The sequence below is a fragment of the Amblyomma mixtum genome, chromosome 3 (genome assembly GCF_055824585.1).
Source record: "Amblyomma mixtum isolate Tamu chromosome 3, ASM5582458v1, whole genome shotgun sequence".
In the NCBI taxonomy this organism is placed as follows: Eukaryota; Metazoa; Arthropoda; class Arachnida; order Ixodida; family Ixodidae; genus Amblyomma; species Amblyomma mixtum.
The window spans coordinates 245,267,915-245,282,582 of record NC_143014.1 but is presented as its reverse complement, the minus strand read 5'-3'; the positions used below and the strand labels follow the sequence as shown (position 1 = coordinate 245,282,582).

Below are 14,668 nucleotides of genomic sequence, written 5' to 3'. Positions count from 1 at the left end.
TGTAGCAGTTTCCCATATGCATAAATTGAACATTTCATACTCTTTTTTTTTTTTTTATGTCCCATCCCAGTGTTTTGCCTTGAACTACGAGCCCCTGGTCTTGTAGGCATACACCAAATAACTGCCCTGCATGGTGGACAGAAAACATTAAGGCTGTGACAAGCAAGGGACACCAACAAAAACAGACAAATGTAACAGCTTTGTTGCTAGAACTGCTGCTGGAGCTCTGGTTATGGAATTCGGCTGCTGTCCCAAAAGACGCGGGTTCGATCCTGGCTATGGCGGTCACATTTCGATGGAGGCGAAATGCAAGAGGCCCGTGTACTGTGTGATGTCAGTGCACGGTAAAGAGCCCCAGGAGGTCGAAATTTTCCGGAGCCCTCCAGTACAGCGTTCCTTATAGCCTGAGTCGCTTTGGGACGTTAAAGCCCATAAAACCAAAAATCAAGCTTTGTTATGATAGGAAGAATGGGTTCATGTGCAGTAAAACCTCGTTAATTTGGATTTCAAGGGAGTGGAAAAAAACATCCGAATTATCCTAATGTCGAATTATCGAATGGCCCCCCAAAACTGGCAAAAATCGTTCGAGTGAAAGCGAAATTTATTTGGTAGGAACCAGGGCAGTTGCTATCTCCTTTTAAGACCAAAATTGCGTGACAACAGCGATTTCTCGCAGGTCCGCCAAATGTTTCAATTCATGCATGCTATCAGGAGTGGCGGAAGCATAAGTGCTCCACAATGGTAATGGTCCTCGCGGCTTCTTTCAGTGTCTGAAATGGTAGCACTTGAGCTTTGTCGCATGTGGTGCCACATGTGAGGCAGCTTTACCATACAAACTGCAAACCGCACGTGATGAGTGCAGAGTTTCGGCGCTGGAAGAACAGGAATACCACGTGGACGGAAGCGAGGGAAGCAAGTACATTGGTGCCGGAGTGGCAAGACGCCTTCGAAAAACAAAAAAAGAAATGGTAGGGTTTTAACGTAGGTAAACCTAGTGGGACGTGCGAAAGCACTTGAGGCGACACCGCATGAAAAGTCGCTGCATGTGCAGCATGCATCCATTGCCGCCGTGTTGTTTCTCGCGTGATTTTGGGGCCGATCGCTCTCGCGCGTCGGGAGGGGGGACAGTGGAGCGTGCCGGCAATGCAAGGCGAAGAGTCCGTTTCCTGGAGCAGCAGCGGCCGGCAGACCTAGAGAGGGAACATGTGGAAAGAGGCAGCTCCGCTGCCGGTCCACGAATCCACCACCACTCACCCTACCCCTCTCGTAGTGGTGTTGAGTGAGCTGTGGTGGATGTGGTGACTGCTGTTGCTGCAGTCGCGCTTCAGTGCGCGGGTTGGGGTGCCGGTTCCGCGCATTGACGGAGCAGCTACGCAAGTCCTCCGCCGCTGGCCCGTCAAAGGTTCAGGATTCCCTTATACCTCAGATTTTTCAGCTTTGCTCGTCAAGTGGCGCTTTCACGCTAAAAAAAAAAAAAAAAGATCAGCAACAAGGCAGTCGTCGTACCAAACGCTGTGTCACTTTGCTGGCTCGCTGATATGCACAGCAGATAACCGCCATCGCCGCAGGCTAGCAGGTAACAAAACTACGCGGCCAGACTATCTCTCAGCCTATCGACGGCAACCTACTGACTGTCAGCACACCTGCCTTTGCGCACACATTTCTGTGAGCGCGGCAGACATTGTAATATGCAATTTAGGCCTGTGGACGAATATCTGGACAGTCGAATGTCGAGCATATCATTTCTCTACACGGTGCCTCATTGGGGGCCTGCCCGAATTAATCGATGTGAGCCCCGTGGCGTCCAAATAAACGAGCTTCCGATGCCAAAGACTTGCATGGGCGTTTGGCTGGACTCCGGCGGCAGTCCAAATTATCTGAATTAATGGGGGCCAAATTAATGAGCCTTTACTATATTAATATAGTAAAGGCTTGTTAATATAGTAAGGCTTTTATACTATATTAATATAGTATAGATTGTGACATCTTAACTCTAAGATGTCACAATCAGCTGTAGCTTTCAGCGTCTGCATAGTTAGCTTAGTATGCAGACATGCAAAGATGACAGAGTTGGAGGCCACGTGTTGTACTGTTGTGCAAAACTGAAATTAATTTTTTTGTTACTTGTGTAACCACAGATATTCTTGAGTTAATTTGGGCTTCCTAGATGTTTTTTTTTAGTGTAATATTCTTAATGGCTGCTGCTTAAAGTTTATGGTGCATTATGCTAGAACATAGTTATGAAACTTTTATTTCAGACTCTTTGTGCCACCTTTTGTATCTTGAAATGCAGTGGTGGGTATGCTCCACCGATTGCGCCAACCTGCACCATTGCATTCGGCCTGCTACATGCTGCTACAGATAGGTGGTTTTTGGTGAAATTGCGCCAACAGTGTGCCAAAATATTGCTACAGCAGCCAAGAGCCATGATGAATGCAAGGTGGCGGAAGCTGCCATCTAATTTGCACTGGCATGGTTTATTCTCTCGATGCATGATGAAGATGACCGATGGAATCCAGCCGTGCCTCTTTTTGCTTTGTAGCACTTTACTGCCTGCTGTTAGCATGTGGTGTATGTGTGGGCTTTGCACGGCTTCCTCGACAGCACTGCTAACATTGTCCTGAACAAACATAGCGAATGCGTATACAATTAAAAAATTCATTTTGGGCGACCTAAATTGTTGTAATTCCAGTCTCCATACATTCATAGGGTTTTTGCATAGTGCTTTCACACGTCGCATAGGATTACTGTGTATATTTGAAAGGTGTGATTGCTGCGCCAATTCCGCCAAACTGCACCAAAAAGCAAAGCCTGCTACATGCTGCTTCATGATGAAAAAACAGAAGTAATCTGTGCCAAGCCTGCGCCAAAACTCTGTACTTAGTTCAGAACAAAATTCTAAGGCACCGCTTGTTTCCCTTCGTGAACGGATGCATGCTGCACATCATGCTGGCCGGGTCTGTTGTCATCCCACATAATGAAAACTAGCAAAATAGGTATGCAGCACTCGGGGATTTACTGTAGTCAGGGCACGCTGGAAATGCACATGACAAAAAATTCACAAACAGCGCCGGTCTTTGCTTGGCTGAAGTGGGGAAACTGCATGCTACTGCAAAGTTTTCAATGGGCGTCGATTTTCAGGTTCACTTTGTTGCCCTACCAAAAAAAGCCAGACAGTCCTGGATAATTTTTTTCACTCACGTCGAACTGTCTCCCTGCTGCATGGTTCCCGTTCTCCAGCGCATATTCCATGGCACGCATCTTCAGCTTGGCATCGTAGCTTCTTCGCATCGCAGGTGGCGTCTTGTTGAGTAAAAAGAACGCATGACGCGTACGAAAACATATGTATGCAACGCTGAGATCTAAACTTTAGAGAAAAGACTGGACTGGATGCAGCGGCTGCATTCAGTCTGGTTGTCGTGAGATTATGTGATTCTAGCAGTATCGTAACGTTTAAAATGTTTTACGTGGTGCGTTCTGCTACCATTAACCGCATCTATTGTAAGCTATCTGTGCTGTGCAGATGGTGCTTGGAGCATGCACCGGCCACTGCGCAGGCATAGTTGGGTGCCCGCCTGGCTCCCCAGGGAAGCGGATCATGGTTGCAAATTGCACTATGCTAAAACTGTATAACTACTGGATTCTTCTTTTTGCACTTAGATTTTCTTTTCAAATATAGTTAGTGGCGCCATTTTTCACCAACGGAAAAAAAAATAAAGCGCGACTTATACACCGGAAAATACGGTATATATCTGCGCCAAACGCTCACTTTCCTGCACCAATAGGCACTTTTGTGCTCCAAAAGCTGCTCCAAACTGACATCAGCCAATCACATCACCAGTATTACTGCGAGTGAGGTTTCAGGCATGTTACAGCTGATAGCTTGATTTCATGAACCTCACTCATGGTTGCTTGAAACAGAGTCACCTGTAGCCAAGCCTCTGGTTTGTTTGTGTAGTACAGTCATGTTAATTCCAACTTTGGGGGTTGAAAGTTGGTTCGATTAAATAGGACTAACTAAATTGAACCACTTTCAATGATAGGTTGGCATTCTCCATGCTTTGGCATACGTGACCACATTATGAATGAATGATCTTGAGCATGTGTCATTGAAGGCTGACTTCTGCGATGTGAGCCTTAATTATGTTTAAAACGTGAGGAAATCATTCAAACAGAGAGTCCTTTCTTCACAAACACTTGAAGCAGCATAGTGCATGAGACAGCAGCGCTGAAACCGTGAGTGGAGAAAAATGGTGATGCTCCTTAACTCTTTCCTTGCCACCTGCATTCAGTGAGCATCATTAACCCGCTAACGTTGACTTCGCACACTTATTTCGGAACTTTGCGCGTTGCTTACGGGCACGCTACATATGTGAACCGTAGTCAAAGAACCGAATTTTCGTTTTCAACGTTATTTTCTTCCTGCAAGGAGGCGTTATTTTAACGTGCTGTGTATAGTGGCTCTGGCAGTGCAAAGGCCTGAACACGTGGTACTGCGCTCATTGCCTGCTAACGACGACTTCGCCGCCTGACTTCGGAGTTCCATGTTGCTTACAGGCACACTGAGTCATCTTTCTAGTAATTAGACAAATAAAATTTAGTTTTTGATTTCCTTTTTTCCTGCAACGGCATTTTTTGGGCGTGCTCTGAAGACATGGTAGCGTCAAAGTTGCTTGGCAGTCTCCGCATGTGGGACGCATGCTCTAAAACATCGCAAATCTTGGGACACTGCTTTGTCTCTGATTTATATTATCAGTAACGAGCAGCAGCGAGTCTGAAGACGCTACCTTACCTTTTCGTCGGGATTCAGTTCTGACATTGGCGACAATAGCAACCAGCCTGTAGGCCGCCGCGGTGGCTCAGTGGCTATGGTGCTCGGCTGCTGTCCCGAAAGACACGGGTTCGATCCCGGCTGCGGCGGTTGAATTTCTTTGGAGGAGAAATTCGAGGCCCATGTACTGTGCGATGTCAGTGCACGTTAAAGAACCCCAGGTGGTCGAAATTTCCGGAGCCCTCCACTACGGCGTCTCTCATAGCCTCAGTCGCTTTGGGACGTTAAACCCCATAAACCAAACCAAACCAACCAGCCTGTCTTTACAACCAGAGTGTCTTTGCAAGTTTTGTTCATTTCCTAAAATTTTGATCTCTGCAAATAAAATTTTAGGATGCAGCATGCAATTTGTAATTCAATCCTGTATGCCTAAAAATCTAATTTATTTAACTTTGTTTTCGTGTATTGAGTTAAATTTTAAAGGCAGTAGCTTTCACAGAAAAAAAGGAAGCTTGTGAAACCTACTAAAAACAGTCATTTTCTCCAAAGTAAGTAAGGAAAGAGTTAAGGCGAGGACTGCGCTTGCATGCCAGAGCACATCTCAAGCGGCTCAACCTTGTTGAACTGCAAGAAATTATTTGTGCTATGCTGGGAATCTGCGACAGCATGGTCACGCTCCTGCTGTGACATCATGACTCCAACAAAGCAAAGAGCCCGCACTCATTGCTGTGACCAGTGGCTTGCTTATACATTGCGCCTTTCTTTAACTGACTTCATTAAATCGGAGCATATTTGAAGGTGCAAACAGCACAACAGGGGAGCACATAGTCGCGTGACAATTTTTAAACCTAAGTAAACTTAAGTGCTCTCGGTAAAAATTGATTCTGTGGCTCTTTCTTGCTACGTTGACGTTTGTCCATCAGCAAAAGGTGTTTTCATTGGAGAGAAAATTGGTTTAAAGAATAATGTAACGAGAAGTGCATTTACAAAAGGGGAATGGAGAAAGTGCAGGGAGAGACAGCTGATGAGCCGAACAACAATGGGGCAAGTGGATGATGCCGAACACACACTTCATCCTCATCGTCTTCCACACACATGCACAGCACTTTGTCCTCATTGTCCATGCCTGTGGCTGTGACACTACTCCCGGTGGCAAAAGCACCGTCCTGGTGCTAATTGCAGGCAGCAGAAGGTGTGAGTTTGAGACTGACCACATGAATGATGTCAGTGTTGGGGCGGGTGGACGATGTTGGTTGGAGAATCAAGGGCCTATGGGGTCCTGCAGTGAAGTAAGCCAACAAAGTGTGTCGTGGTCATTAACAACTGAGCAAAGTCGGCCAAATAGGTAGAGTTGGAATTGAGCTACGGTCCAAACAAGGGCGAGACACTCCCGCTTTCCAATTTAGTAATTGTGCTCAGCGGTAGAAAGTGGCTGGCAATTGCAATGACTTGGTCTTGACCTTGTTGGCGTTGGGTGAGCAGCGCTGATTCTATATCTGCATTCATCTGTACAAACTTCTGTCGGAGCCAGCGAGTTCAAGTGTGCTAGAATATATGGGGAGGGGAGCAAGTGGATTAGCGAAGAAAAGGCCTCCTTGTGGGCAGGGCCTCAGGCCGCCAGTCAGTTCAAACTTTTGACTTTCTTACTGAAAAAGACTGGTTGCCACCATTGAGAAATAATTTGCAGTGTAGCATAGCCTCTGGGATCCATGAAAACTAATTGATGGTGACGCACGCATTTTACTTGTGTCCAGCTCTCTTGGACATCACGAAATGATAACGTCTGTCGGCCGCCAGTTGCGAACGCCGGGTAATGGATTCGGAATATTTAATCTGTAATTAAAAGTAAAGCCTCCTGGGAAATTTTGCGTGAAGTGATACTGATGACATACTTTTGGTGCGCACTGTAGAATCTGGTATTCTGCGCTCGCAGTGAAGAGTTTTGATGGTCATAGGAAACCTATGCGGTGTACAAACATTCGAAATTGCTGTGGTAATTTTTGATGCTCAGTACCGTGCAGCATGTGGTGGCTGTACTTTTCGTCTTTAGTTCCTTGCAGGACTGCCAAAGCTGCAATGGGGGCTGAGAAGACGTTCTGGTGCTGCGGAATGTAATGCCAGTGTAAAATTGGCATATGGTTATAAGGGATAGCGTCTTTTAAGGTGCACATGCTCCAAATGCTACTTTAAATCTAGCCCTAACATATGCTTGTGTTATGTACGCTGTTTCCCTAGTTTAGCACGTGCAACCCTTGCGTACGGTAAAATAACTTTTTCCAACATGGCGGCGTGCTTCGGAGCAGTATGCCTCGCTTCAGAGTGAATTCGTCATCGTCACTGAGGTTTTCAGCACATTCACTGGTCACAAATGTTGGATTGGGCTTCATTTTATCTCACCTCGCCTACAGCAAAACGCACGAGTGATAAATTTTTTTCATTTAGCGCAACGGTTCTTCTACCTCTAGGCCTGAAAGAGAATATCGTTTTGTTAGAAAAATGACTTCCATTCTAAAAGCTAGATGGTGCCACAAAGCTCGTTATTTTTTGCCTCCATTTGCTTATGCTGAACTAAAAGTGAGGATGCGACAAACAGCATAACGTCCCACAAATTGCTTGCATTTAATGTATGTAAGCGTGAATGTGTTATTCTAAAACTGCCTAATGTTCCTTCATTTTCTTTTTGCATTATATCTGCAAATGCCGCAAACAGATGAGGCATGCAAGAACACTTTGAATGCGCTCTCATGGTTGTCTGAGGAATACTAGCTTTTACAGCACTGCAAGGAAATTATAAGATGGAGTATAGAAGTGCTAGTCCAGATTTCTTGGGCTTGAATTGGCCGGTGGCGATACCTCTGTTTGTTTTTTTGTTCTTTTCTATCTTGTAAAATGCCATTTTTGATGAGATAGCTTTCTGTACGATTAGAACACAAAACTCTATCAATACAGGTCAATTTTTATTTGTCTTCAGTGCCCCAACCTTAAAAATAAACCTTGCTAAATTTCCTTTCAAGGAAACAACTGAAATGGCATTTCTGAACATGCTGTGCAGCATTTGCATTGAAAATTTTGTGCGAGACTAAACACTAAAAGTCACTAGCACTAAAAGTCACTAGCACTAAAAGTCACTAACACTCAAAGTCAAAGAAAACATATCTTTCAGGGAAGCGTGGAAACGAATTTCGTTGGTGCAAAATCCAAGCTGCTCGACCGGGATGCGCAGCATCACAGCGGCATTCAGCATCTGCCCAGGTCGCATGCAGTGAGCCTGGAGCAGGGCCACCCACGCCCCTGGTGGCAGCAGTTTGCGTTGTGCCACCACCCACAAAACAGGCTGCGCAGACCTCTAGGTCAGCGGGCCACAAGGCCCCTCCCCACATGGAGAGGCTAAACAACATTCGTGTGTGCTGCACGGATGTCCAGCGTATCTGAGGATGCGATGCACACAAGCCAAGGCAGTCTTGTACCGTCAATGTCGGATGGACGGCACGGCTCCATTGGTCGACAGAAAAAAGAGAAGCCCCGAATCAGGGCGTTTGAAAATATTACCTAGTTCTTTCTCCCCACACATATATTACAACATGGCTTTTATACATTGGAATTGCAGAGGACTTTTACATAACTTAAGTGACATAAGCGGCTTTGTAGCCCCACACTCACCTGTGGCCTTGTGTTTACAGGAGATGAACTTGGGCTGTCAACACGAAAACATTCTCAAAAGCTATAAGGTCTTCCACCGCAACCGAGAGCAGGCAAGCCAGCTCTCGGGTGGTGTTGCTATCATAGTCAAAAATTCTTAAAACTAGATTAGAAGCTTGCAAACTTAAAACTAGATTTGAAGCTATGGTGGCCATCCTGCGCACATTTAAAGCAATTGCAGTGTGCTGTGTATATGTGGAGCTGCATCTTAATGTAACCATTCATGAATTGGAAGACCTTTTAGAGCAGCTACCAGAGCCGTATTTAATATCAGGAGATTTTAACACGCACTCCAGCTTTTGGGGTAGTGACAAAACTGACACTAGAGGTCAATTTATTGAGGATTTTATTCCTATAATAACCTTTGTCTATAAAAAAATTGGAAAACCAGCCTATTGTTCTCCTAGCTCAGGAAAAATGAGCTGTATATATTTATCTTTTAGTTCACCCTGGATGTCTTAGACAACCCATATGGAAGTGATCATCTGTCTGTGCTAATGAGCTTAGCATCTGCACTGCAAGTCATCCCAACAAAGCTACGACATTGGAAGCTCCATTTAGCTGACCAGGCACTGTTCCGAGAAAAGGCCAGCCAGTTGCAGACAACTTCAGTGTAGATGAACTAAATGAACATTTCACAAACCGTATTATAATTGCTGTGCGCCTAGCCGTCCCTCAGTGCTCTGGAGTCATAAAACAAAATCGCAAAGTGTAGTGTAACGAGAATGTTGAGAAGCAAAAAAGAAACAAAGCATATTTTGGGGAATTTTTCATAGGTATCTAACGCAGAAGAATTTAATAAAATTTAAACAGGCAAGAGCGAAAGCCCGATGTAACCACTGCAGTGCCGAAAAAACTTCTTGGCAAAGTTGCGTGTTGTCTATAAACAGCTCAACAACATCAAAACAAATCTGGGAGAAAGTTGAAAAGCTGTATTGCAGGTACTACCCATTCACAGTTCCCTTTCTGACAGCCCCTGGTATACAGATATATACTGAAGAACAGGCAAGCATTTTGGGTGAATACTTTTATGCAGTTTCCAGTTCATGACACTACACAGAATCATTCCTAAAATACAAAAGCACAGCTGGAAAACACACTGCCAACAAGTGGCAGTGCAAATGAACTTTATAATAATTTAATTACATTTCAAGAAATCCATATCGTACTTTCCGCTGGTAAACAGACTGCACCCAGCCCAGATGAAATGCGTTATGAAATGCTAGACCATCTCTCTCAACCTGCCGTAGAGGCAATTTTGAGATTTTTTAACAAAGTTTGGGTATCAGGGAAAATACCCAAAGCCTGGCAAAAAGCTATTATTGTACTGTTTTTTAAACCCAGGAAGCCACCAACCTCTCCTAGCAGTTATAGACCCATAGGTCTTACCAGTTGCCTCGCCAAATCCTTTGAAAGTGTCCTGAATATAAGATTAACTTTTGTCCTTCAATCCTGTGAACTTCTTGACATCCATCAGTGTGGTTTTAAAAAGGAATGCTACACTACATATCACTTAGTTCATCTTGAAAATACTGTCCGAGAAGCTTTTGTACACAGACAACACTGTCTTGCTGTCTTTTTCGATTTGGAGAAGGCATGACAACCTGGAGGTTCGGAATTCTTCAGGACTTCGTTGCACTTGGCATTTGCGGCAGAACGTTGAACTGCCTAAAAGACTTGTTATCTAACCGTCCTTTCCATGTACGGCTAGGTTCAACCTTTTCGAGGAATTTCATTCAGGAAAATGGAGTACCCTATGGGTGTATTTTAAGCCCAACATTCTTATGTTGTAAAAGTAAACTCTCTTAGTAAAATAATCCCAAGGTCTGTTATGTATTCAGTCTATGTAGGTGATATCCATATAGCTTGCACATCCTTCAATGTATCAGCATGTGAAAGACAAATACAATTAACAATAAATAAACTGGCAACATGGGCAGGCAGAAATGGTTTCCGGTTTTCTCCACAAAAACAGTGGCTGTTCTTCCTCATTCAAACGAAGCTTACAGGCAGATTCCAACCTGCACTTGAACGAAACAGAGTTACCGGTAAAAAATGAACATAAATTTCTAGGCGTAACATTTGACAGAAAATTCACTTCCCTGCCTCACATAAATGCACTGAAAAAGAAAGCCTCCCGATCCTTGAACAGACTCAAAGTACCGTATTTTCCGGTGTATAAGATGCGGCTTTTTTTCAAAAATCTTGCTGGTGCGTCCTATACAAGGGTATGTCTTATATGCGAATTTTTCGTTTTAGTTGTGAATTCAGAAATTACTCAGGTTCATTTTCAAGCTTTTTTTACCGAAAAAATATCACTACCAATGATGCGGTTGTAACGCGGTTAATGCTTCAATACAGGGACCGCCGTTCGCAACTTTTTTTAGGTAAACTTTATCATGAAACTACGGGGATGACGACTTCCGGGGATCACAAACACGCGACCGTTTTGGAAGCCCGAAGCAAAAATAATGTGAAATGCCGAAAGATGACGACAATCACGCTTCTCGCCATTGCCAGGACAAGCCGGCGTTCTTTTTTAGCCACCCTTTGCAACTTTGTTGGCTCCGTCTACGTAGTGCGAAGAGAATGTTTCAGTCGCGTTGCCTCCAGAAATGGACAAACTTTTTGATAGCGCATCCGGAGGTGAAGACTTCCAAGGTTTTAAGTAGAAATAAAATGTTCTTCTGGACGTATGGGAGAGTTTTTTCGTTTTTCCTTTCTTTTTTTTTCTAAAACGTGGGTGGGAATGGCGTGAGTGTTGCCTTTTCGGCCACTTATAATTGCTTAAGAATTTCTCACAGGTACGGTGAATTTCGTGATGGTCGCGCAAGCGTGTTTAATTGATCCTCACTAGCCTAACTGGGTAAATTGGAGTGCGTCTTATATACGGGTGCGTCTTATATACCAACTTTTTCAATGACAGCCTGCATATATGGCAGGTGCGTCTTATACACCGGAAAATACGGTACTGCTACGAAAACACTGGGGATCCGATAAAACATGTCTCTTACAAATTTACCGCTCCGTTTTTTGCAGTTTGCCTACAACGTATGCATACCATTCCATCCAAAATTGCTTCTAGGTGAAAATGCGCTTGTTAACTTCTCACAAGTTCCTAAGTTTTTAAAGAGAGCAGATGTTCTAAGCAAGTTGCAGATTTGATGAAATGTAGTCAACTTATTACCACACTTTTTTAACCACATCTCAGCCACTTTCTCATTCCTGAGAAGAAGGCCGAGGTCTTCATTTTATTTTTTGGGAGCCTCGAGATCCTTGCCCAGTCAAGGATGGTGCTCAGGTTACCTGACTCTTTTAAATCTTGTAATTCTAGCCGTTTGTGACATTTTTACCCTTTGTTATCACTAGGTGCTGTGCGAAATAACCTTTAGGCCCTTTACACCATCGTTGTTTTACACCTTTATAAAGTCCTGCACCCAGCATTTTTCTGTAGCTTGAGTTAGGCGCATGATAGCCTTAGATGCTTATGCACCACTAAACCCAACACAATACGACACAGCACAAATTAGGTGCATTTATTAGTGCCTGGAGGATTATGCTTCTCAGTAATGCATTTATCCATCGTAGCTTTTGTACGAGTTTTTGATTATGCTCTTGCGATTTATGATAGTGCAAATTGTAAATTTGCAGTTGCTCCTTTTCTCTTATTTCGAGGCATGCTTGCTATGGGTTGGTGGGAGGGTCTTGGTGTGTGTTGGCCCTGTGTTGATGTAATCGCGTAGGGCCACGTTAGCGGCAAGGATATAAGGAGTACTTGCCTGAATTGCGTCAAGGTGCTGGTCAAGTGGCTAAGTACAGTGGGAATGATCTACCAGCTATGCTGTAAGAATATGCTAACCTGGCCAAGACGACTGCCTACAACTCTGCATATTCAAAAATTTGTAGAGCGCATTGTCGTTTTGTGCACCTTGGCACATGTCCGCTGTAACACCCTTTATATTCGCATCTTGACCTTATTTCTGAGTGTTGGGCTCTTTCTGCAAAACACGAGAAAGATGCTTCAAATCGAATGTTCACCTGCCACAAAGCCTGCTCCAAAATGCTCTTGGTCATTGCTACCACTGAAATATGCTGTAAATTTTTGTGCCCGGAATCTATTTAGAAGAAGATTGCTTCAGCAAGTTTTGGTAGGTTTGGAGCATATGTGATGCTTTCTAAGCTACCAGGGTAGCTTGTTGTGGCATTAATAAGTAATCACCAAATTTAATAGACAGTATACAAGTAGCAGTGTTGTATTTAGGGGCTGTTTTTACTTGTCGCAATGTGGGGTCAGCAATTATGTACTGAACTGGCTCAAAACGTCTGGCATCTCAGGTACATGGAAGCACTAATCTACTTGTGAAACGGGAACCATATCTATAACTTATCCTTAGCCTGGTTTATAAGCTAGAGCTTTTTCTGAACTGGTAACTTTTAAATGCAACATCTGCTTTTTCATAACACTTCTTTTCTGGGAAGTTATGGAAAATCCTGTTGAAGCATTTTTTTTTTTATTTTTCGTTGCATTTTAACTTGGAAGTCTGCTTTTCACTGCTACTTTGTTTACTCGGGGCAAGGAAGCACTGGTTGTCGTGGTTGAGGCATCTGTTTATGTGTAGTAAATGGGACAGTTGGAAAGTAAATTGTGAAAATATTTTTTAGTGTGCTTAGTTTGTGAACAGGAGCAGTGTTTTATTTACTTGGATTTGAAACAAAATTTTGTCCATTGGAAACGTATTGGCACCACATCATCATTTGTTGATAGCTTATATGTAGCACTTTCGTGGAGCCGTGATCTTGTTGTGGAATGCAGTACAATATTAGAGTGGAATTTCTGTCACATCTCTGGATATTGTGTCAGCAATAAAGTAGCGAGTGGTGGTTTCTTTGTGACACCTTTTTTTTTTTTTTTTACTGCCATTGCAATGGAAAAAAAAAATCTGTATCAGTAATCTTGGACACGAGGCCAGGTAACTGCGCATTTTGTGTTAATTTTCTGCGCTGATTGATCTCACAGTGTGCTTCCTGCAGGTGGAAGAAAATGCAGCCCTACGACATTCTCATGGAATGCGGCCACCACACTCTGGACCCAAAAGAACATGTGACAGATGATGGTGAAGCTTCTTCACCCCCGCCTGTGGCTGCAAGCGGAAGCACTGCAACTTCGCCACTGCCCCTCTTGCAACCTCCTCCAAAGGGGTCCCTTGCCAAAGGTGCCAGGAAAAGAGCAGTTTCATGCTCTGTTCAGTATCATCTCTGCTGCTTTTCTTGAAGCTTTGACTTCTGGAGCAAGCTTTTTCCAGGGCAGTTTTCTCTCATGGTGTGAGCAAGCATGCTTTCCGGGAGAGGGGGCCTAACTGTTGTTTGAGATTGCGGCAAGAATGTAGTGCCATTTATAGCAAGTAAGGCAGCATGCCTTGTTCACATTGCTGGAACGCTTTGTTGACATGACTTCAGAAATAAACAGGTGAACATATGCTTGGGGAAGTCAGTATGCAGAGGAGCTTTACATTATGTGCCTTTAATAATGCTAGGAAAGGTCACAAACCAGCGCAAAGCTGCAAGAGTATGTTGCTTTTTTTCCGAGAGACAGAGTTAACTGAGCGGCATGACGGCTTTTTACCTTTTTGACACATCTGTATGCAGGGGAGCCTGTAATAGCACCCTCAGTGCTTTCAGCACCTTGCTGGAGTCCTGTGGAGTCCTGTGACTTGGCTTCTGCTTGGAGAACAGTAGGTTACTCTAGGTCGCTGTCACGTGGTGAGCACATGTTTTCTGCTGTAGCTACAATTGCTTGCCAGCTACGAAGTGTTGTTTAGTCTTTCTTTTAATTACAATATTTATTCCAATATAGATTAACCTTTCTTTCCCAAAATGTTGTCCACAAGTAGAGGGGTTAACTGTGACTGAATAGGGTCGACAAATACTAATTGTAGTCAGAGAAAGCCTGCCTGTACTCATTACCAGACAGGAGCTATTGGTCTAGCTCATTGTAGGCTTAGCTTGTCTTGGCTCTTCTCACTTTCATTTGCTCTGCTTCGTGGGCACTGCATTCCTCTGAAGCCAGTACCAGTGGAAGCAGCTCTCCAACTTTTTGAATGCTTGCGTTGAATGCTTTGAAATTTTCAGTTATCGGAATTTGATTAGAGGTGAATGTTGATTTGCCTCCCATTTAGTTAGGTATCTGAAAGCGTCAGA

General features: G+C 43.9%; 1 protein-coding gene across 6 annotated transcripts in view; it reads left to right on the top strand.

Moving 5' to 3' along the window:
• Tsc1 (tuberous sclerosis 1 protein hamartin) overlaps window positions 1-14,668 on the top strand; it is an 85,731-nt gene that overhangs the window by 12,017 nt on the left and 59,046 nt on the right. For 5 of the 6 annotated variants that reach the window (XM_089583194.1, XM_089583195.1, XM_089583193.1 and 2 more), the window contains 2 exons: window positions 13,502-13,683; window positions 14,117-14,230. In XM_089583194.1, the coding sequence (XP_089439320.1) occupies window positions 13,502-13,683; window positions 14,117-14,230 (296 nt within the window). The remainder of the gene's footprint in view (window positions 1-13,501; window positions 13,684-14,116; window positions 14,231-14,668) is intronic. The other variant, XM_089583196.1, reaches the window with a different exon arrangement.